Source organism: Salmo salar, chromosome 18 (assembly GCF_965601325.2).
Source record: "Salmo salar chromosome 18, fSalSal1, whole genome shotgun sequence".
In the NCBI taxonomy this organism is placed as follows: domain Eukaryota; kingdom Metazoa; phylum Chordata; class Actinopteri; order Salmoniformes; family Salmonidae; genus Salmo; species Salmo salar.
The window spans coordinates 77,804,599-77,829,336 of NC_138308.1; the positions used below are offsets into that span (position 1 = coordinate 77,804,599).

At 43.5% G+C, this 24,738-nt stretch overlaps 1 protein-coding gene across 2 annotated transcripts in view; it reads right to left on the minus strand.

Moving 5' to 3' along the window:
• The window catches only part of LOC106577665 (kin of IRRE-like protein 1), a 35,317-nt gene that overhangs the window by 4,166 nt on the left and 6,413 nt on the right, over positions 1-24,738 (minus strand). For both annotated transcript variants that reach the window (XM_014155982.3, XM_014155981.3), the window contains exons 2-12: positions 11,656-11,805; positions 10,166-10,315; positions 9,760-9,917; positions 9,341-9,491; positions 8,930-9,035; positions 8,236-8,384; positions 6,322-6,449; positions 3,320-3,446; positions 2,999-3,099; positions 1,155-1,371; positions 253-360 (exon numbers count right to left, since the gene is read on the minus strand). In XM_014155982.3, coding sequence (XP_014011457.2) covers positions 253-360; positions 1,155-1,371; positions 2,999-3,099; positions 3,320-3,446; positions 6,322-6,449; positions 8,236-8,384; positions 8,930-9,035; positions 9,341-9,491; positions 9,760-9,917; positions 10,166-10,315; positions 11,656-11,805 — 1,545 coding nt within the window. The remainder of the gene's footprint in view (positions 1-252; positions 361-1,154; positions 1,372-2,998; positions 3,100-3,319; positions 3,447-6,321; positions 6,450-8,235; positions 8,385-8,929; positions 9,036-9,340; positions 9,492-9,759; positions 9,918-10,165; positions 10,316-11,655; positions 11,806-24,738) is intronic.

Below are 24,738 nucleotides of genomic sequence, written 5' to 3' on the forward strand. Positions count from 1 at the left end.
AGGAATCCAACATAAGAGGGGGACCAAAGTAGAAGAAAAAGAGAAAAAGAAGAGAAAGTGGCATATCTAAATAACAAGGCTATATACAGGGGGTACCGGTACTGAGATAATGTGTGGGGGTACAGGGTAGATATCTGAAGACAATCAGGTGTATGGTGTTTTTAGGGCATGGGCATCTGAAACATGTATTGGTGTGTGATTGATACTTTCTAGATGGTTTGTCTGTGGGGAATAGATGCAGGTGTCACTCACTGCCTTTGCGCTGCCGGTAGAAGATCAGCACCAGGACTAGTAAACACAGGAACAGCAGGATGGTGCAGCCAACAGTCCCTCCTGCTATTATACCCACTGGGACCTCCTCTGAGAGAGGGAAGATAGGAGAGAGGAATGGGGAGATCGAGAGGGGGAGGGTAGAGATGAGGGAGGAAGGAAGGAAAGGGGGACGGAAAGAGACAGAGAGAATGGGGAGAGGAGAGATAGAGGAACGAAGAGAGAAGAGGGAGCGAGATAGAGGAAGGGAGAGAGAGAAGGAGAGAGAGAGAGAGAGAAACCGTATTCAACACAATACAACATGCAGATTCAGCTAAAACATTGTAATAGAGCAGGTATGAGTATATATATGGTGGTTATTGTTGTTGTTGTATCAAGTTAGGAGAATTAATATAATGGTGGTGAATATAATGGTGGTGAATATAATGGTGGTGAATATAATGGTGGTGAATATAATGGTGGTGTATATAATGGTGGTGAATATAATGGTGGTGAATATAATGGTGGTGAATATAATGGTGGTGAATATAATGCTGGTGAATATAATGGTGGTGTATATAATGCTGGTGAATATAATGGTGGTGAATATAATGGTGGTGAATATAATGCTGGTGAATATAATGGTGGTGAATATAATGGTGGTGAATATAATGGTGGTGAATATAATGGTGGTGTATATAATGGTGGTGAATATAATGGTGGTGAATATAATGGTGGTGAATATAATGGTGGTGAATATAATGGTGGTGTATATAATGGTGGTGAATATAATGGTGGTGAATATAATGGTGGTGAATATAATGGTGGTGAATATAATGGTGGTGAATATAATGGTGGTTATTGTTGTTGTTGCTGTTTTTGTTGTTGTTTGTCTCTGGTCATACCAGTCTCCTCCAGGGTGATGATCATGGTCCCGGGTCCGAAGGCGTTCCAGGCGGTACAGTTGTAGGTGGACAGGAAGTCAGCCTCCATGACGTTGTTGATGGTGAGGGTGGAGAGGACAGCCCCTCCCTCAGACAGAGGTTTACTCTGCTCCACCGTGTACCTCTCCAACAGAGTCCCCTTCTCCTTCTCCCATACGTTCTCTTTCCATGCCCACACCTGAAACACAGACAGGCAGGCAGGCAGGCAGACAGACAGACAGACAGACAGACAGACAGACAGACAGACAGACAGACAGACAGACAGACAGACAGACAGACAGACAGACAGACAGACAGACAGACAGACAGACAGACAGACAGACAGGCAGGCAGACAGACAGGCGCAAGTTAAACACCCATATGGACTCCATTGAATTATGTGTACTGACACACACATACATATGCATTAGGCATATACACACATATTTTACACATGCAGGCACACTGTACACACAACTGGGCATACAAAGATGTACACACAGACACATCCCCACTGAAGTAAACAAGCAAGCACATGCAACCATTAAAAACACATTCAGACACACTTACAACGCACACAGAATGAGATTCACACACTACCAACAGCAACTGTTCCAAGCCTAACTATCGCTCTGTCCTTGGACTATAGAGTAACACGTAGTGGTTTCAGAGCTGGTGAGAACCTTACACACTTCCCCAACTTCTAACCCACTAAAAGCTATTATTCACACTGAAGTATGAAAGAGTATTTAAAAATGCATGAGGCCACATGTTCCTGTAATCTACCATTTATTCTGAAAAACGAGAAACTCTGGCGGAGGCATTTACCGGGACAACAGTTCCAGTCCTTCATATTTTATAACTGCTTTTCTGTCCCTGCATTAAGGACGTACAGTAAGCTGGTACATCAGAGAGAATCAAACTCACAAGGCTTAGAGAGAAGAGACCAACTACACATGGACTGTGTCACAAATAGCACCTTATTCCCTGTACAGTGCACTACTTTTGACCAGGGCACATAGGGTGCACTATGTAGGGAGAAGGGTGCCATTTCAGATGCAGCCACTGCCTGAGAGCATCCGCACCAGAGAGACGAGTGGAGGAGAGGAGATATCAGCCGGTTTCAGACACTGACCGGCTGCACTAGAAGTGTCCCTCGACTAGAAATCTTGTTTACTTGGTGGGTCTCAGGACAATTCTAAAAGATTTTTGGCGGCTGCCATAAAACAGAAAACAGTTTTGAAACCGCTGCTAGAGTTTCGACCATGTCAGTCTCATGACGATAAGGTATAGGTGCAAGCTTTTTCACGACCATAATGTACAGGTGGCAATCCCACGACGATAATGCATAGGTAGTAATCTCACGACGATAACGTATAGGTAGTAATCTCATGACGATAACGTATAGGTAGTAATCTCATGACGATAACGTATAGGTAGTAATCTCATGACGATAACGCATAGGTAGTAATCTCATGACGATAACGTATAGGTAGTAATCTCATGACGATAATGCATAGGTAGTAATCTCATGACGATAACGTATAGGTAGTAATCTCACGACGATAACGTATAGGTAGTAATCTCATGACGATAACGTATAGGTAGTAATCTCATGACGATAATGCATAGGTAGTAATCTCATGACGATAACGTATAGGTAGTAATCTCATGACGATAACGTATAGGTAGTAATCTCATGACGATAATGCATAGGTAGTAATCTCATGACGATAATGTATAGGTAGTAATCTCATGACGATAACGTATAGGTGGTCATGAAAAAGCTTGCAGTAGAGTTTGTACAGTATCGACTGTCCACTTACAATCTTGTCCGGTGGAGGTGTGCTGGCGATGTAGCATTTGACCTCTCCTCTCTCCCCCCTCACCGCATACTGGACGGGCTCACTGGAGATGATGGGGGGACCTGGATAGGAAGAGATAAAGAGAGGGAGCGTGAGAACGAGTGGTGGTACATTATGCTCCATGTATAAACAAGAATAAACACTACAACAATGAATAGTTTGAAATGGAAGTTGCCCACTCCGGTCTTCATAGCAGTATTAAAACCTACATCCAATCATCACACACATTTCAACCATAAACTCAAGCTTATCTATTCTTGTGTGATGTGTGGTGTTCCTTACCGTTGACAGTGAGCGTGACCTCTGTCTCTCCCACTCCGATCCTGGGGACGATGGCCTTACACACGTACTGCCCAGCGTCCGCCTGGCTCACTGACTTCAGGAACAGCTGGTTGTTGTTACTAAGGACCTACACAAGGGATGGTGAGAGAGAGGAACAAACAGAGAGTCAGGAACAAACAGAGAGTCAGGAACAAACAGAGTCAGGAACAAACAGAGTCAGGAACAAACAGAGTCAGGAACAAACAGAGTCAGGAACAAACAGAGAGTCAGGAACAAACATAGAGTCAGGAACAAACATAGAGTCAGGAACAAACATAGAGTCAGGAACAAACAGAGAGTCAGGAACAAACATAGAGTCAGGAACAAACAGAGAGTCAGGAACAAACAGAGTCAGGAACAAACAGCGAGTCAGGAACAAACAGAGAGTCAGGAACAAACAGAGAGTCAGGAACAAACATAGAGTCAGGAACAAACAGAGAGTCAGGAACAAACAGAGAGAGAGGAACAAACAGAGAGTCAGGAACAAACAGAGAGAGAGGAACAAACATAGAGTCAGGAACAAACATAGAGTCAGGAACAAACAGAGAGTCAGGAACAAACAGAGAGTCAGGAACAAACAGAGAGTCAGGAACAAACAGAGAGTCAGGAACAAACAGAGAGTCAGGAACAAACAGAGAGTCAGGAACAAACAGAGAGTCAGGAACAAACAGAGAGAGAGGAACAAACAGAGAGTCAGGAACAAACAGAGAGTCAGGAACAAACAGAGAGTCAGGAACAAACAGAGAGTCAGGAACAAACAGAGAGAGAGGAACAAACAAAGAGAGGAACAAACAGAGAGAGAGGAACAAACAGAGAGTCAGGAACAAACAGAGAGTCAGGAACAAACAGAGAGTCAGGAACAAACATAGAGTCAGGAACAAACAGAGAGAGAGGAACAAACAGAGAGTCAGGAACAAACAGAGAGTCAGGAACAAACAGAGAGTCAGGAACAAACAGAGAGTCAGGAACAAACAGAGAGTCAGGAACAAACAGAGAGTCAGGAACAAACAGAGAGTCAGGAACAAACAGAGAGAGAGGAACAAACAGAGAGAGAGGAACAAACAGAGAGTCAGGAACAAACAGAGAGTCAGGAACAAACATAGAGTCAGGAACAAACAGAGAGTCAGGAACAAACAGAGAGTCAGGAACAAACAGAGAGTCAGGAACAAACAGAGAGTCAGGAACAAACAGAGAGTCAGGAACAAACAGAGAGTCAGGAACAAACAGAGAGTCAGGAACAAACAGAGAGTCAGGAACAAACAGAGAGTCAGGAACAAACAGAGAGAGGAACAAACAGAGAGAGAGGAACAAACAGAGAGTCAGGAACAAACAGAGAGTCAGGAACAAACAGAGAGTCAGGAACAAACAGAGAGAGAGGAACAAACAGAGAGAGGAACAAACAGAGAGTCAGGAACAAACAGAGAGTCAGGAACAAACATAGAGTCAGGAACAAACAGAGAGTCAGGAACAAACAGAGAGTCAGGAACAAACAGAGAGAGGGGAACAAACAGAGAGAGAGGAACAAACAGAGAGTCAGGAACAAACAGAGAGAGAGGAACAAACAGAGAGTCAGGAACAAACAGAGAGTCGGGAACAAACAGAGAGTCAGGAACAAACAGAGAGTCAGGAACAAACAGAGAGTCAGGAACAAACAGAGAGAGAGGAACAAACAGAGAGTCAGGAACAAACAGAGAGAGAGGAACAAACAGAGAGTCAGGAACAAACATAGAGTCAGGAACAAACAGAGTCAGGAACAAACAGAGAGTCAGGAACAAACAGAGAGTCAGGAACAAACAGAGAGTCGGGAACAAACAGAGAGTCGGGAACAAACAGAGAGAGGGGAACAAACAGAGAGAGGGGAACAAACAGAGAGTCAGGAACAAACAGAGAGTCAGGAACAAACAGAGAGTCAGGAACAAACAGAGAGTCAGGAACAAACAGAGAGAGAGGAACAAACAGAGAGTCAGGAACAAACAGAGAGTCAGGAACAAACAGAGAGAGAGGAACAAACAGAGAGTCAGGAACAAACAGAGAGAGAGGAACAAACAGAGAGTCAGGAACAAACAGAGAGTCAGGAACAAACAGAGAGTCAGGAACAAACAGAGAGTCAGGAACAAACAGAGAGTCAGGAACAAACAGAGAGTCAGGAACAAACAGAGAGAGAGGAACAAACAGAGAGAGAGGAACAAACAGAGAGTCAGGAACAAACAGAGAGTCAGGAACAAACAGAGAGTCAGGAACAAACAGAGAGTCAGGAACAAACAGAGAGTCAGGAACAAACAGAGAGTCAGGAACAAACAGAGAGAGAGGAACAAACAGAGAGTCAGGAACAAACAGAGAGTCAGGAACAAACAGAGAGTCAGGAACAAACAGAGAGTCAGGAACAAACAGAGAGTCAGGAACAAACAGAGAGTCAGGAACAAACAGAGAGTCAGGAACAAACAGAGAGAGAGGAACAAACAGAGTCAGGAACAAACAGAGAGTCAGGAACAAACAGAGAGTCAGGAACAAACAGAGAGTCAGGAACAAACAGAGAGAACGACGTGGACAGAAGGAAGGGGGAGTGCGATGATGTGGCCGGACGCCATTCTACTTTTTTAGATATTAAAAGAGAAAGACTTGAGAAAGAAAGAAATGAGAGATAAGAAGAAAGTATACAGACGGGATAGACAAGAAAGGGTGGATGACATGGTTGTAGTTACTGAGGACCTACACAACGAGAGAGAAAGAGAGAGATGGACAGAGAAGGAATGCAAAAGAGAATCAAATAGAGGTGAAGGAGTGGGAGAGACACAAATGGAGGAGAGGAGCAAGGGAGCATCAGGAAAAAGCCAGGAGAAAGAGATGGACAGAGCAGGGGGGCAAAAGAGAATAGAGAGACAGAGAGAGACAGAGGGATATAAAAGAAAGGGAGTCTATAAAGATAAAGAAAGCAACAGAAGGAAGAGAGAACTGGTCCTCACCATATTGGAGCCCTTCTTGGTCCAGGTAAGTGTTAGAGGAGGGTTGCCGGCCCATTTGCAGTTCAGATTGACATCAGAGTCTATGTCCACTGTCACTGGCCTGGGCTCCACTACCAGAATAGGACCAACTGGGGAGAGAGAGAGAGAGAGAGAGAGAGAGAGAGAGAGAGAGAGAGGAGAGAGAGAGAGAGAGAGAGAGAGAGAGAGAGAGAGAGAGAGAGAGAGAGATTTATTTAACCAGGTCAGCTACTGATAACAAAGTCAAATACAATACAAAAATGACCAGGTAAAGAGAAATGACAGACAGACAGACAGACAGACAGACAGACAGACAGACAGACAGACAGACAGACAGACAGACAGACAGACAGACAGACAGACAGACAGACAGACAGACAGACAGACAGAGACAAGAGAGACTGACAAACAGAGACAGAGCCAGACAGAAAGACACACAGACATACAGAGAGACAGACAGACAGAGACAGACAGAAAGACACACAGACATACAGAGAAACAGACAGAGAGAGACAGACAGAAAGACACACAGACATACAGAGAGACAGACAGAGAAAGAGCCAGACAAAAAGACACACAGACATACAGAGAGACTGACAGAAACAGAGAGCGAGACAGAAAGACACACAGACATACAGAGAAACAGACAGAGAGAGACAGACAGAAAGACACACAGACATACAGAGAGACAGACAGAAACAGAGAGCGAGACAGAAAGACACACAGACATACAGAGACAGAGAGACAGAGACAGAGCCAGACAAAAAGACACAGACATACAGAGAGCCAGACAGAAAGACACACAGACATACAGAAAGACACACAGACATACAGACAGACAGAGACAGACAGCAAGACACAAAGACATACAGAGAGACTGACAGACAGAGACAAAGCCAGACAGAAAGACACACAGACATACAGAGAGACAGACAGACAGAGACAGACAGAAAGACACACAGACATACAGAGAGACTGACAGACAGAGAGAGAGACAGACAGAAAGACACAGAGACATACAGAGACAGAGAGAGAGACAGAGAGAGAGAGAGACAGACAGAAACAGAGAGAGAGACAGTGACAGAGAGAGAGAGAGAAATAGAGACAGACAGACACACAGACAGCCAGACAGAGAGAGACAGAAAGAGAGAGTGAGACAGAAAGACACACAGACATACAGAGAAACAGACAGAGAGAGACAGACAGAAAGACACACAGACATACAGAGAGACTGACAGACAGAGACAGAGACAGACAAAAAGACACAGAGACATACAGAGAGACAGACAGAAACAGAGAGCGAGACAGAAAGACACACAGACATACAGAGAAACAGACAGAGAGAGACAGACAGAAAGACACACAGACATACAGAGAGACAGACAGAAACAGAGAGCGAGACAGAAAGACACACAGACATACAGAGACAGAGAGACAGAGACAGAGCCAGACAAAAAGACACAGACATACAGAGAGCCAGACAGAAAGACACACAGACATACAGAAAGACACACAGACATACAGACAGACAGAGACAGACAGCAAGACACAAAGACATACAGAGAGACTGACAGACAGAGACAAAGCCAGACAGAAAGACACACAGACATACAGAGAGACAGACAGACAGAGACAGACAGAAAGACACACAGACATACAGAGAGACTGACAGACAGAGACAGAGACAGACAGAAAGACACAGAGACATACAGAGACAGAGAGAGAGACAGAGAGAGAGAGAGACAGACAGAAACAGAGAGAGAGACAGTGACAGAGAGAGAGAGAGAAATATAGACAGACAGACACACAGACAGCCAGACAGAGAGAGACAGAAAGAGACCGACAGAGAGACAGACAGATGCTATTTGCCAGACATGGAGGTCTAGTCAGACTCACAGTGCACATCGACCAGGATGCTGACGTTGGTTTTGCCCACGGCGTTGAACACTGAGCAGGACACTGGCTCAGTGAAGAAGGAATGGTCAGCTTTGGTGGTGAACACACTCTCTCTGGCCCCCTGTAGGATCACTCCACCTTTAGCCCACCTGACAAAGAACACACATATTGTATGAATTAACATGTACTGCCAGGTTCGGTTCCCACTGGGGTAAACACTTGGTCACCTCGACTAACACATGTAGCTACACAAACACAGTACCAGTCAAAAGTTTGGACACACCTACTCATTCAAGGGTTTTTCTTTATTTTTACTATTTTCTACATTGTGGAATAATAGTGAAGACGTCAAAACTATGAAATAACACGTATGGAATCATGTAGTAACCAAAAAAGTGTTTAAAAAAATCGAAATATATTTTATATTTGAGATTCTTCAAAGTAGCCACCCTTTGCCTTGATGACAACTTTGCACACTCTTGGCATTCTCTCAACCAGCTTCATGAGGAATGCTTACAGTAAAAAATTAAGAAAAAATCTTGAAAGAGTAGGTGTGTCCAAACTTTGGACTGGTGCTGTAGATAAACACAACTATCCAGCCAGACTAATGCACAGCTAGAGAGAGAGACAGACGGACATATACTGGAGACAGACAGAAAGGTGACCAGATATTGTCGGTAGATAGAGGACATACATGTATCCCATGATAGGAGGGTTGGCAGAGGCGGCGCAGGTGAAGGTAACTCTGTCCCCCTCTAGGACGGAGCGAGGCTCGATGGACAGTGTCACTGTGGGGGGGTCTGGAAAGAGAGGACACACGGGGTTACTGAGGCCCAGCGGTAACAGAAGCAAATAACAGAGAGAAGGAGGGAGGAGGGGGGCAGAGAGAGATGGTGGAAAAAGAGAGAACCCCCCCCTCAAGGATCCTGGTCACGTGATCTAAGTGATGTCGGTTTCATTAGGAGCTGTTGTCTGTGAGTAGCATCAGATATTCAGTCCTCTCCGTCTGCCGTGAAAACTATGTCAAGCTAAGGGGACGGTTATGAACAAGTCATTAACGATGTCCTTTGAGGGTGACTTATGGTGCACGTTGAGGGTGACTTACGGTGCACGTTGAGGGTGACGGTGGTGCGTTTCCCGGCGGGGATAGCCAGGTTACTGGCCACACAGCTGTAGTTCCTCCCTGTGTCTGTGTCCACTGGGTGGATGGGCAGGAAGCTGTGGGTCGTCACCCTCTTCCTGTCTGGGAGCACCTCCTGATGTAGAGAGATGGAGGGAGGGAAAGAAGGAACGAGGATGGGAGGGACAGAAATGGTCAAGAGAGGGGTAACGATGGACTCAAGAGACGACAGCCAATACAACGATGAGAAAAGGTAGGTGTAACACAATCAAAGTCAGTGACTGTGTGTATGGATTTGAGTGTGTGTGTGCGTGCGTGCATGTGATATGTACGTGTGTGTGTGTGCATGTGTGTGTTATAATACTATGTGTTTGTATGTGCACACGATTGTTTCATTGACTCACGGTGGTGCTGACCGCTCCATCTACAGGGATCCCATCTTTCTGCCACTCTATCATGGCAGGGGGCTTGGCCCCGCGGGACACACAGCTCAGGTTATAGTGGTCCCCTGCATTCAGCAGCACCTCAGGGGCCCCGTCTATCACTGGGTCATCTGGGGGAACTGGAGATAGGACAGGGGGGTTACACACATACATGTACTGGAATACACACGCATACACACACGCATACATACACACAACCACACACACATACACACACACACACAACCACACACAAAATCACACACACACACACACACACAACCACACACACACACACACACACACACACACACACACACACACACACACACACACACACACACACACACACACACACACACACACACACGCAGTTGCTGTATCTTACTGAGGACGGTGAGTTTGGCTCTTCTAGAACGTAGTGCAGCATCAGGGGCCTGACACTCGTACAGGGAGTCATCAGACAGCTCAGCTGAGATAATCTCCAGGTTATACTGGCCCAGCTCCTGCACCCGCAACACCCGGTACCTCGGCCAGGCTGGGGGGAAGGGAGAGAGAGTCAGACATAGGGACGGTCAGTGGAGGCTGGTTAAATGATAAATGAGGAGGGCAGGCTATTTGGAATGTATTGAAGGTAATGATAAACAAAAAACACCTGTGCATAATTATTTATGCAAATGCACACCACCATGCACATATTCATATGTATGCGCTCTCTCTCTCTCCCCCTCCCTCCCTCCCGCCCTTCCTCCCCCCTTCTCTCGCTCTCTCTTCTAGCGCTCACATAGCTCATGTGGTGCTATACATTCTTACCAGCAGGTGGCAGCCATGTTTTCTTTCACCAGCAAGAGAAAAAAATGCATGCATTATGACAACAACGTTTTAGAGGACTCCAAACGGACAGAAATGCTGGTGAAGATTTCATGTCCTTTCTCTTCACAAATAAATTCCATCTGAATCATTCTGTCACAGCAGAATGTACTGTATGTATATCCATGCTTCAAATGAGCTTACCCTCCCATAACCTTGTGTGTCCTTGTACCTGACATATCATGTGTGTCTGTGTGTTGTCTATGCATGTATTTGCATGTGAAATGTCGAGAGAGCGAAAGCTTATGAAAGGGAGAGGGAAAGAGATCAAGGCAGCGAGGGAGAGAGGCAGGAAAGAGAGCGAAGGAGCGAGGGAGAGAGGCAAGGTGAGAAAGAGCGAGGGAGCGAGGGAGAGAGGCAGGGAGAGAGAGCGAAGGAGCGAGGGAGAGAGGCAGGGTGAGAGAGAGCGAGGGAGAGAGGGAGCATGTGTATGATGAAACCAGTGTTCATTCACATGTTTCTATTTAAAAGCTTTGGCTTGAAGCAGGGGGAGAGAGGAGAGGGGGAGAGAGGGAGGGATGGAGAATGAAGATGAGTGAGGGGTTGAACAGAGGCAAAGAGAGAGAGAGAGAGAGAGAAAGGGGGAGATAGAGGGAGAAAGAGGGAATGAAGAAGGAAGAGAAAGAATGTGAGAAAAGCAATGAGTTGACATTTTTTTGTGTTTTTAACAAGCCTTATTTCTTACAGATAGGGGAGATAGAACATGTGTGATAGAGATAGGTATAGGTATAGAGAAATTGATAGACAGATAGAGAGAGAGCCTGACATAGAGAAAGAAAGAGAGAGACAAAGAGGGAGAGAGACAAAGAGAAAGAGAGAGAACGAGGGGGAGGGTAGAGATAGAAAGAGGGGGAGAGGTGGTAGAGAAAAGGTAAACACCACAACACGATAGAATGACAGACAAGCGATATACAGAGAGGCCTTTTAAGCAGGGCGACTACAAATGATGGGTGTTGGGTGTTGTCGGGGGGGGGGGGGGGGGGGGTCTTAGAGTTGTTGTAGTCTCACCCCTGAGGTCCTCTCCGATGCCCAGGGCCAGTCCATCCTTGGTCCACTGCACAATGCCCGAGTAGTTAAACACAACACAGGACAGAATCACCCTCTGGCCCAGCACCACCGACTGGTCCGCTGGCTCCTGGGAGAAACGCGCTGTCCACACTGGGGTAGGACAAGGAGGGAGGGAGGGAGGGAAAGGGGGAGCGAGAGGGAGAGAGATGGGGGAGAGAGAGAGAGAGAAGGGTGCAGAAGCATCAATACAAACCTATAACATCATCATTTTGTTACAAGCCCACAGCTGTGTTGTTGTTAGATTGTTGTTACAGTACATACATACAGCGTCATTATACACAAACTGAGAATAAACTGTGTAAAGGGGCCAGGTAGGTACAGAGAGGTGCATTTCACTCATTAGAGTTTTTGTGTAAAATTAGTAGCTAGGCCTAAAAGTTAAATTCTTCTTCATCTGCTACGATCTACAATTTCTGATGGTGTGTTTGATATGGTGTCTCGTTCTCCTTCAACTGAAGACAAGGATAACTAGTTGGAGATTGAGGGAGCATTAAGACATCGAGACATAGAAAGATTAGGAAAATAGTGAGAAAAAGATTTCAACAATGGAGAGAGAGAGATAGAGGGGGAACGAGGGAGTGAGACTTGAGCTGACTCAGGAGGAGAAGAGAGGAGAAGAGAGGTAGATCAAACCCTTACGATTTAACCCATTGAGTCTCACCCCATCTCCCAGTCCCTCATGGCTTCCCTGTCTTAAACCTCTCTTTCTATCTTTGTCTCTTTCTATCTTTGTCTCTTTCTTTCTTTCTTTCTTTCTTTCTTTCTTTCTTTCTTTCTTCTTCTTTCTTTCTTTCTTTCTTTCTTTCTTTCTTTCTTTCTCTCTCTCCATTCCTCCCTACAGTATGAGTCATCTCCCAGGCTTCCTCTCTCTAACGTCTAACTACAGTACATGTCATTGTCTCTACTCCACAGGGCTGTTCCAGCTCTACTGAGAGCCACCGTAGTTCCTTCTGCAATGTAAACCTGTACTGTATTCATCTGATGAAGTGTTGTGACTGCTTGTCCAATATGAAAAAAGTTCTGTTCCATGGAACATAACGACATACGCTGTAATTAAACTGCTCATCAAGACCGCTAAACAAGAGAGAATGACAATCCAAGTCAGATTTATGTCGAGCAGTGATTTGGTTGGGTTGTTTTGTTTCTCTTGTCCGTCTCTCTCTCCTTCTCCCTCTGAATCCACAGTATACATACAGTGTAATGTACTGTGTTCTTGACTGGACTGGTAAACAATGAAAGAATGGCAATCGAATTGCATTTCTGTCTCACTTATCTGTGATGTTTCTCCCCTCCCTCTGTCTCACTCTCTCTGAATGTGTATAGTTTTTATTAATGTATACATGAAATAACACATATGAAATCATGAAGCAACCAAAAAAGTGTTAAACAAATCAAAATATATTTTAGATTTTAGATTCTTCAAAGTAGCCACCCTTTGCCTTGATGACAGATTTGCACATTCTTGGCATTCTCTCAACCAGCTTCACCTGGAATACTTTTCCAACAGCACTCTATCAATCACATTCTTGGTCAAATAGCCCATACACAGCCTGGAGGTGTATTGGGTCATTGTTATGTTGAAAAACAAATGATAGTCCCACTAAGTGCAAACCAGATGGGATGGCATATCGCTGCAGAATGCTGTGGTAGCCATGCTGGTTAAGTGTGTCTTGAATTCTAAATAAATCACTGACAGTATCACCAGCAAAGCACCCCCACATCATCACACCTCCTCCTCCATGCTTCACGGTGGGAACTACACATGCAGAGATCATCCGTTCACCTACTCTGCATCTCACAAAGACACGGCAGTTGGAACCAAAAATCTCAAATTTGGACTCATCAGACCAAAGGACAAATTTCCACCGATCTAATGCCCATTGTGCGTGTTTCTTGGCCCAAGCAAGTCTCTTCTTATTATTGGTGTCCTTTAGTAGTGTTTTTTGGCAGCAATTCGACCATGAAGGCCTGATTCACTCAGTCTCCCCTGAACAGTTGATGTTGAGATGTGTCTGTTACTTGAACTCTGTGAAGCCTTTATTTGGGCTGCAATTTCTGACTCTAATGAACTTATCCTCTGCAGCAGAGGTAACTCTGGGTCTTCCTTTCCTGTGGCGGTCCTCATGAGAGCCAGTTTCATCATAGTGCTTGATGGGTTTTGCAACTGCATTTCAGTTCTTGAAATTTTCCGTATTGACTGACCTTCATGTCTTAAAGTAATGATGGACTGCCGTTTCTCTGTGCTTATTTGAGGTGTTCTTGCCATAATATGGACTTGGACTTTTACCAAATAAGGCTATCTTCTGTATACCATCCCTACCTCGTCACAACACAACTGATTGGCTCAAACGCATTAAGAAGGATAGAAATTCCACAAATTAACAAGGCACACCTGTTAATTGAAATGCATTCCAGGTGACTACCTCATGAACAGGGATGCAAACTGGTGAGGGCCCAAAAAGGTGACACTTTTTTGTTGTTGCACTGAAACATGCAAAACATCCCTGCTAATGCAGGTTTTAAGTAATTAAACAACAAAGAATATGATCTACATGATCAGTCTCTGTGTGTAAAATAAAAAGTGGTTAATGTAAACCTAACTCACAGCTAAAACATGTAAAGAAACCAATCCAATGTTATTTGTTGCCTAGACTTTACTGCAAACGACACTCAAGTCTTGAGAAAAAACAATACACTAATATTGCAGTTAGCCATGACAGTCTTTATAATAGAACACTTGTGACCACACACATCTAAATATTGCACTTGGGAAAAAAACATCTTAAAGTAGAAATAGAATGAAACAAACAGGCATTCTATTTTTTCTCTATTATAGTGGCCACTACAGTAGACATCGATCAAGTGCACAAGGCTACATGTGTGCAAAAATAACATTCACGGAGTTAAAAAATATATAATCTCCCCTCACTCACACAAGTGTTACTGTCGAGTTCAACACAACAAATACAATATCTTTGGGCTGCAATGCACACTATTACATTGTACCCTTTCTGCCTGTGGACATCTGTTCTACAATGTGCCAGCAAAAGTGAGAAAGAGGGAAAGTGTGTGGTGCTCCTTTCACCTCTATAGTGGCATCCAGTTTAAGCCAGGCCCAGCTCCACTTGATCCCTGAATCCACTTGTTTAACAAGCAACGCCTCATTTTCACTTAATTCTCTCATTCTGAAAATTAACCACATACTGTAGAGGGAAAACATTAGTTAACAGGTAGTGGTTAGTTTGTTAGCTAGTCAACATTTCACACAGATGGCCAAGGTTCAGGAAGCAACTAACGCGTTATAACTTGAGGGACGGCACCGTTAACAGTTAATACTATAGCGAATTGGTTAGGTTACTAATGTTAGCTGTCTGACTTTATTAGCCAGCCAATTTTCACACAATAAACTCAATTATTTGATCAGATAAGTTGGCTAATGTTGCTCAACATTTCTCTGGCTAGCTACGGAGAATTCGATCCAGCTAGCAAGATACTTAACAATGCCAATACTTGTTCCACCACACTTTCTTCCTCACCTCAAACTTTCCAAATGCTAGTAGTTTTTTGGTTACAGGTCATGAAGTACGCTTCATCACCTTTTCACCCCCGTCTCCATGGTCAGGCTTCTCAACTAACGTTACTTCTTCATTATCATTCAGGGTACGCGCTGCTGTAACTGGCAAGCTGCCTTTCCAGAGCGCTCGCTGTAACTAGTAAGTTGGTTGTCTCTTCTCTCTTCAGACGCGTGCTGCGCTGCATGCTGTTGTTATTTAAACGATTGGCTGGGCCTACACGAATCACGTAGGTCACCTATTTTGGATTCAAAACGGCGAATTTCACCAAAAGGTGACTCATTTGCATCCCTGCATGAAGCTGGTTGAGAGAATGCCAAGAGTGTTCAAAGCTGTAATCAGGGCAAAGGGTGGCTACTTTGAAGAATCTCAAATATAAAATATGTTTGATTTGTTTAACACTTTTTTGGTTACTACATGATTCCATAAGTGTTCTTTCATAATTTTGATGTTTTCACTTCACTAGAAAATAGTAAAAATAAAGAAAAAACCTGGAATGAGTAGGTGTGTCCAAACTTTTGACTGGTACTGTATATACACTACCGTTCAAAAGTTTGGGGTCACTTAGAAATGTCCTTGTTTTTGAAAGAAAATCAATTTTTTTTGTCCATTAAAATAACATCTCAAATTGATCAGAAATACAGTGTAGACATTGTTAATGTTGTCAATGACTATTGTCTCTGGAAACAGCAGATTTTTATAGAAAGAGGAGTTGGAGGCCAGTTGATGACTTGTGAGGCGTCTGTTTCTCAAACTAGACACTCTAATGTACATGTCCTCTTGCTCAGTTGTCAACCGGGGCCTCCCACTCATCTTTCTATTCGGGTTAGAGCCAGTTCGCACTGTTCTGTGAAGGGAGTAGTACACAGCGTTGTACGAGGTCTTCAGTTTCTTGGCAATTTCTCGTATGGAATAGCCTTCATTTCTCAGAACAAGCATAGACTGACGAGTTTCAGAAGAAAGTTCTTTGTTTCTAGCCATTTTGAGCCTGTAATCGAACCCGCAAATGCTGATGCTCCAGATACTCAACTAGTCTAAAGACCAGTTTTATTGCTTCTTTAATCAGAACAACAGTTTTCAGCTGTGCTAACATAACTGCAAAAGGGTTTTATAATGATCAATTAGCCTTTTAAAATGATAAACTTGGATTAGCTAACACAACGTGCCATTGGAACACAGGAGTGATGGTTGCTGATAATGGGCCGCTGTACACCTTTGTAGGCAGTTTCCAGCTACAATAGTCATTTACAAAATTAACAATGTCTACACTGTATTTCGGAACAATTTGATGTTATTTTAATGGACTAAAATGTGCTTTTCTTTCAAAAACAAGGACATTTCTAAGTGACCCCAAACTTTTGAACGGTAGTGTCCATATATACAGTTGAAGTCGGAAGTTTACATACACCTTAGCCAAATACATTTAAACTCAAGTTTTTCACAATTCCTGACACACTCTATTCTAAGAATGTGAAATGTCAGAATAATAGTAGAGAGAATGATTTATATCAGCTTTTATTTCTTTCATCACATTCCCAGTGGGTCAGAAGTTTACATACACTCAATTAGTATTTGAAAGCATTGCCTTTAAATTGTTTAACTTGGATCAAACGTTACGGGTAGCCTTCCACAAGCATCCCACAATAAGTTGGGTGAATTTTGGCCCATTCCTCCCAACAGAGCTGGTGTAACTGAGTCAGGTTTGTAGGCCTCCTTGCTCGCACACCCTTTTTCAGTTCTGCCCACAAATTTTGTATAGGATTTAGGTCAGGGCTTTGTGATGGCCACTCCAATACATTGACTTTGTTGTCCTTAAGCCATTTTGTCACAATTTTAGAAGTATGCTTGGGGTCATTGTCAATTTGGAAGACCCATTTGCGACCAAGCTTTAACTTCCTGATTGATGTCTTGAGATGTTGCGTCAATATATCCACATAATTGTCCTTACTCATGATGCCATCTATTTTGTGAAGCGCACCAGTCCCTCCTGCAGTAAAGCACCCCCACAACATGTGCTTCATGGTTGGGATGGTGTTCTTCGGCTTGCAAGCCTCCACCTTTTTCCTCCAAACATAACGATGGTCATTATGGCCAAACGGTTCTATTTTGTTTCATCAGACCAGAGGACATTTCTCCAAAAAGTACGATCTTTGTCCCCATGTGCACTTGCAAACCGTAGTCTGGCTTTTTTATGGTGGTTTTGGAGCAGTAGCTTCTTCCTTGCTGAGCGGCCTTTCAGGTTATGTCGATATAGGACTCGTTTTACTGTGGATATAGATACTTTTGAACCCATTTCCTCCAGCATCTTCACAAGGTCCTTTGCTGTTGTTCTGGGATTGATTTGCACTTTTCGCACCAAAGTACGTTAATCTCTAGGAGACAGAACGCGTCTCCTTCCTGAGAGGTATGACGGCTGCGTGGTCCCATGGTGTTTATACTTGCGTACTATTGTTTGTACAGATGAACGTAGTACCTTCAGGCATTTGGAAATTGCTCCCAAGGATGAACCAGATGTGTGGAGGTCTACATTTTTTTTCTGAGGTCTTGGCTGATTTGTTTTGATTTTCCCATGATGTCAAGCAAAGAGGCACTGAGTTTGAAGGTAGGCCTTGAAATACATCCACAGGTACACCTCCAATTGACTCAAATGATGTCAATTAGCCTATCAGAAGCTTCTAAAGCCAAGACATCATTTTCTGGAATTTTCCAAGCTGTTTAAAGGCACAGTCAACTTAGTGTATGTAAACTTCTGACCCACTGGAATTGTGATACAGTGAATTATAAGTGAAATAATCTGTCTGTAAACAATTGTTGGAAAAATTACTTGTGTCATGCACAAAGTAGATGTCCTAACCGACTTGCCAAAACTATAGTTTGTGAACAAGAAATTTGTGGAGTGGTTGAAAAACGAGTTTTAATGACGCCAACCTAAGTGTATGTAAACTTACGACTTCAACTGTACATACATATATACTGTTGTACATGCCATGTTTTAATACTGCTTTCTCTCTATGTCTTTCTGAAATTACTGTATACTATACATACATAATATATGTATATAATATATGTCCTTTACCCATACTGCTTTCTATTTCGGTGGTCCTCCTCCTCTTCTGGTTGGAGGGGGTTTAGAGCCACACTGTCACAACCAATTTATCACATTAAATATCAGTCCTCTAGCACTTTCACTCGCTCTCCCCAGTTCCCCCTCTCTCTCGCTCTCTGAACCCTCCAGCGTTCCTCTGTAGGTCCTAATCTCTCTCACTTTCTTAACAACTGGCATATGCCTGCTCATCCCTCTATGACCCCAAGTCTGTCTCTCTAACTCCCTCCAATTCTCTATCTTTCTATCTCTCCCTTTCTCATGTGTGGGCATACTGTACCCCCTCAAAACCTGATTGAATGTGTGTAATTCGAGGAGGTAGCCTACAGTATGCCTGATATCATGAAAAACACAGTCGTGTAAAAAAATGTCCCGGACAATAATAGCAATGGCTTCTGACAGAAGCAGAACATAAACGATTCCAAAGAGAAAGAACAAACATCATGTTCATACAAACAATGTGCATTTGTATGTCTAGCATAGGCCTACTACAAGTAAATCACAGACGAAAATTGAAAAGAGCAGTGGTCCTAGACTTGAGCCCTGTGGCACATCACGTTAAAGAAAAGGCTGCTTTTAAAGTGACAATATCAATGTGATCCACCATTAGTCCAAATGTAAGCCATGGGATGACTACGAATACCTCTGAATTAGGCTCTTATCCAGTCAGATCAAATCAACGTAGCTCGCTAGAAATGCTATCTGATCTGTTAACCTCCTCTGACCACTGAGTATAAGGCTAGAACTAAGGACCAAACAGCCCCAGGGCAGACAAGGCATCACTCCCTCTACCTTAAACACCACTGGACAAGGTATTCCCTTCACTGTCATCTAAGAAACCACAAACAAGATCCACACTGGGACTATGGGGAGGCTATTTCAATAGCTTGACAATGAGAGCACACAATACCTTCCCAGGTAATGCTAGGCCTCCATTAGGGGCAAACTGAAAATACGGTCCATATCATACCATAAACCATATCAATATGTTATATGCTCTGTGTATGTCCATACCACTTACTCATTTAATTCTTCAATGTGTGTGTGTGTCTGAGTAGGAGACAATGAGAAAAAAGCTATAGAAAGAGAGAGAGAGAGAGGTAGATAGGAAGAAAGAAAAGACAGGAGAGAGAGAGCGAGATTGAGAGAGGGAGAGGTAGATAGGAAGAAAGAAAAGACAGAAGAGAGAGAGAGAAAGAGAGAGGTAGATAGGAAGAAAAAAAAGACAGGAGAGAGTGAGAGAGTGAGAGAGAGAGAGGTAGATAGGAAGAAAGAAAAGACAGAAGAGAGAGAGAGAGCTCTTGTATTCTTCCATTATGTGGGTTATGCTGCAGTGACAAATTTAGAGTGTCCTGATTTCCTTGAGTCAGTGATCCCCAGATACCATCGAGAGACTCCGAGTACCCTGACCGCACAAAGACATGGTCACAAAGTACCCTGAACGCACGCACACGCACACGCACACACACACACACAGTTTCACAGAGCCCTTATGAAACAGACACACATGCACGCACGAACGCACACACAACCAAACCTCTGCCACACAGACATATGATGACATACTATACCGTGGCCTCACAAACACACCCACGGTCAAACCTAACCCTGACCATTGACCACATAAAAATAGCATACCCTGTCAACACACACACATAAACACACACGTCAAACCAAACATCGACCACATTGACTGTCTATCTATAACATGTGGTCGAATAGACACATCATGGTCACCAAACCCTATCCACACAGACACAACGACAAGCCAAGCCCTGCTGTCAACAAAGCCACATTGACACACCGCAGCCTGAGCACACAGTGAAACGGTACGAAGAGCTGCAATTAACACCTCTTGTGCCTCACAATCCCTTAATCTTAACAATAACACAACATGTTACAGACTTGCCCTATTAGCTGTGTGTGAAATATTGTGTGAAAACTATTCCAGCCACCCTGCTAAGAGGAATGCCATCAGGACAGATAACATTCATCTTTAATTGCTAGAGAGGATGCCCTCGGATATCTCACCACATATATGTCATGAAGTTTTACTGTCTCCTGAGCAACAAAGGGCTACAGTATGATGTCATGACGTCAGGGCTTTGTCTGATGTGCCTGAATGAATTGAGTGCATTTCATTAATCCTTTTAAAGCAATAACGTTTTGATAAAATTACATTTGTATGGATTTACTAATCAATCAAAGTATCTCTATCTGTCTATCTATCTCTTTATTGCTCCCTATCTATCCCTCTCTCTCTCCCTCGCTCAGTCCTTCTACCTTTCTCTCCCTCTTTCCACTCTAGCCAATCCTGCTCTGTCGTTGGATCACAGACATCACCATAGCAACAGCTGACGTCTAAAGTAACTGCCCCCCAAAAAGTTTTTGTGTGTAAGTGTGTGTGCATGCATGTGTGTATGTCTGTGTGTATGTGTTTGGGTGGATACATGAATGTGTGTATGTGTGTGTGTGTGTGTGTGTGTGTGTGTGTGTGTGTGTCTGACGAAACCCTCCCTTGTGTCTGATACACCCATTTTCTGCAAACCATTAATCATGACCTCATCCCTCCACCTATCCAATTAATTGTCCAGCCCACTTTTGTCTCTCTCTCTTTCATTCTCTCTTTGTTTCTCTTTCTCTGTCTCTATTCCCTCTATTCCCTTATCCGCTTTCACTATGTTAACCATTCAATATGGAATACATCTCTCCTATATGTGGACAGCAGTTGGTGATATTTAAAATGCAGAACAAGCAAAGATGTGGAAGCGTGACAAAACTGTGATGAAGATGAGGATGATTAGAGTTTTGAGGATAAGGGCACAATGAAAAAGTTAGGAGTGCAACTGTCGCTGCCTGACGCCACCTGAGTCTAACTGACAATAACCACATGGAGGCATGGCAGACTAGACTGGGCATAACCTATCGCAATGGTAATACTGCTATATGGCTATAAGGAAAGAGGGAGAGAAAGGATAGAGGGAGAGAAAGGATAGAGGGAGAGACAGTTTAGAGGGAGAGAAAGGATAGAGGAACGAAAGGATAGAGGGAGAGAAAGGATAGAGGGAGAGAAAGGATAGATATAAAGGATAGAGGGAGAGAGGATAGAGGAATGAAAGGATAGAGTGAGAGAAAGGATAGAGGAATGAAAAGATAGAGGAGAGAAAGGATAGAGATAAAGGGTAGTGGGAGAGAAAGGATAGAGGAATGAAAGGATAGAGGGAGAGAAAGGATAGAGATAAAGGATAGAGGGAGAGAAAGGATAAAGAGAGAGAAAGAATAGAGGGAGAGAAAGGATAGAGATAAAGGATAGAGGAAGAGAAAGGATGAGACAGAAAGGATAGAGGGAGAGAAAGTATAGAGAGAGAAAGAATAGAGGGAGAGAAAGGATAGAGAAAGGATATAGATGGAGAGAAAGGATAGAGGGAGAGAAAGGATAAAGAGAAAGGATAGAGGGAGAGAAAGGATAAAGAGAAAGGATAGAGAGGGAGAAAGGATATAGAGAGAGAAAGGATAGTGATAAAGGATAGAGGGAGATAAAGTTTAGAGGGAGAGAAAGGGTAGAGGAATGAATGTTTAGAGGGAGAGAAAGGATAGAGGGAGAGAAAGGATAGAGACAGAAAGGATAGAGGAAGAGAAAGGATAGAGACAGAAAGGATAGAGGGAGAGAAAGTATAGAGAGAGAAAGAATAGAGGGAGAGAAAGGATAGAGAAAGGATATAGATGGAGAGAAAGGATAGAGACAGAAAGGATAGAGGGAGAGAAAGTTTAGAGGGAGAGAAAGGATAGAGGGAGAGAAAGGATAGAGATAAAGGATAGAGGGAGAGAAGGGATAGAGAGAGAGAAAGAATAGAGGGAGAGAAAGGATAGAGATAAAGGATAGAGGGAGAGAAAGGATAGAGGGAGAGAAAGGATAGAGGAATGAAAGGATAGAGGAATGAAAGGATAGAGATAAAGGATAGAGGGAGAGAAAGTTTAGAGGGAGAGAAAGGATAGAGAGAGAGAAAGGATAGAGGGAGAGAAAAGATAGAGGAATGAAAGGATAGAGGGAGAGAAAGGATAGAGATAAAGGATAGAGGGAGAGAAAGTTTAGAGGGAGAGAAAGGATAGAGAGAAATGATAGAGGAATGAAAGGATAGAGGGAGAGAAAAGATAGAGGAATGAAAGGATAGAGGGAGAGAAAGGATAGAGGGAGAGAAAGGATAGAGAGAGAGAAAGGATATAGAGAGAGAAAGGATATATAGAGAGAAAGGATAGTGATAAAGGATAGAGGGAGATAAAGTTTAGAGGGAGAGAAAGGATAGAGAGAGAAAGGATTGAGAGAGAAAGGATAGAGGGAGAGAAAGGATAGAGGAATGAATGTTTAGAGGGAGAGAAAGGATAGAGAGAGAAAGGATAGAGGGAGTGAAGGAGGGACCATGCTGCCATCATGTTAGTCAATACACAAAGGTGACTGGCCTGAGGTGGAGAAAGAACAGGTTTAAGAAAAGGAGAAAGAGAAAGAAGCATTGTGTCTATTTTTTCCCTTCTCTCTCATCTTACCTCTTTATCCTCCCCTTTATCACTCGTAGACCCCTCTCTTTCCCTTTCCTTTGTCACCATGTACCCCCGGTTCCTTTCCTTTCTCTCCCAGTTCTCTTGCTTTCTTTCCTTTGTCTGTCCAGTGGCACATACAAAGAAATAATCACGCCCTCCCTCCCTCAGTCTCTCTCTCCATTTTCCCTCTCTACCTCTCCATCACGCCTCCTATCTTATTTATTTCCCTTGTTCCCTCTCTTTATTTCTCGCTCCCTCTATCCATGCAGACCCTGGTAAAATGGTTGCCATAGAAACAGATTTATTTGGAAATGGAGGGAAGATAATTATTTCCTCTCTCTCTCCATTTGTCGCTCTGTGTGTATGTTTTTTCTCTCTAGCCTCTTCTCCAGGGCTAATCACCCATATTTCACATCTCAAGTGCTTTATTTGTATTGAACCACCATTACAGACATTGTTACCATGGCTACAGCCAGTGAGGACCACTGACACAATGATAGACACAGTGGCCATGGCAACCCCTTGTGATCAGTGTAGGGTAATATGATAATTCATGGTCAAAGTGTCTGACACGTTACGGGACCAGAGGAATATGCCTGGGCTTTTCACAACCCTTCTCCTTAAAATAAGCCAGCCCCGGCCCTCCATTGTGAAACGAGCACGTGAATGAGTGACAAAAGAATACTTGAGGGTAACCAAGGGTGACAACCACGGACTACCAATGACAGCTTCCAACCCTGATCAAGGGCTACGCGATCCACAAATATCAAAGTGGCTGTATTATACTAAGCTAGATCCTTGTTCTAGAATATTGTAATTCAAAATCTGAATTAGGTAGCAAAATCAATACTGTTATGAATCAATATTTCACCATAGGGGTTTCCAAACTATGTTTAGTTGTGGCCTACCCTGTGACCCACCACATAAACAAACAATATGCTGTATCCAGCCAGACCTCAGTCTATCACCGTGAACCGCCCATACCTTGACCTACCCAACCTAAGGGAAACACTGATTTAACTATTCAAATAGCCGAGGTTCTATGTTCAGTGCTTTCCATAACTCACGCTCTTCAAGGTCTACTTTAATTCAATCCAGTTCAATCTAATTGTATTAGTATGTCGCTTCTTACAATGTCATCCGTCACAAACAATCTAATAAAAGCTGGGGCCTTGACCCCTGGAGCGATGTTAGGTTATATATTCATGGGCCAGGCCACACACCCCTGGATCACTAACATCTGCAGGCTGTTGAGGAGGAGGTGTATGGCTATAGCAACACACTATGTAAGGGGCTTAATAGCAACGTGCTAACCTACAGGTGTGTATCGTTGCAAAATTGAAGGAATTCTCCATTGAAAGTCTACTGTAAGCTCAATAGTTTAACAGTTATTTGCGAAATGTTTACATGTCAACGAGCAGCCTGTATGGAATTTATGTGGATAAGCTGTATGTAACCATATCCTTCTCCCCCTAAAAGTTTATCTGGTTAACCTGACTATTTCCTCGCAGGCTAAACGGCTGTACGGATAGCAGTGTAGACCAGCCAATAAGCTTATTAGTTAGTTGGCTAGCTGTAATGTTGTTATTGTAGAGAGGGAGAGAGAGATGGATGGAGCGACACAAATCTCCCTCCCCTTCTCGAGGAGAAACTCAGCGAGGGAGAAATGAAATGACATCATCACCCGTCGGCCACATTCCTACAGGGTGAGGAGGGAGGGTTAGAGGGATGGAGGGAAGGAGGGAGGGGGATTGGGGGACAGTGGGCGAAGAGGGGGAAGGGGAAATGTCCCAAAACTTTTTAGGAGAAAAA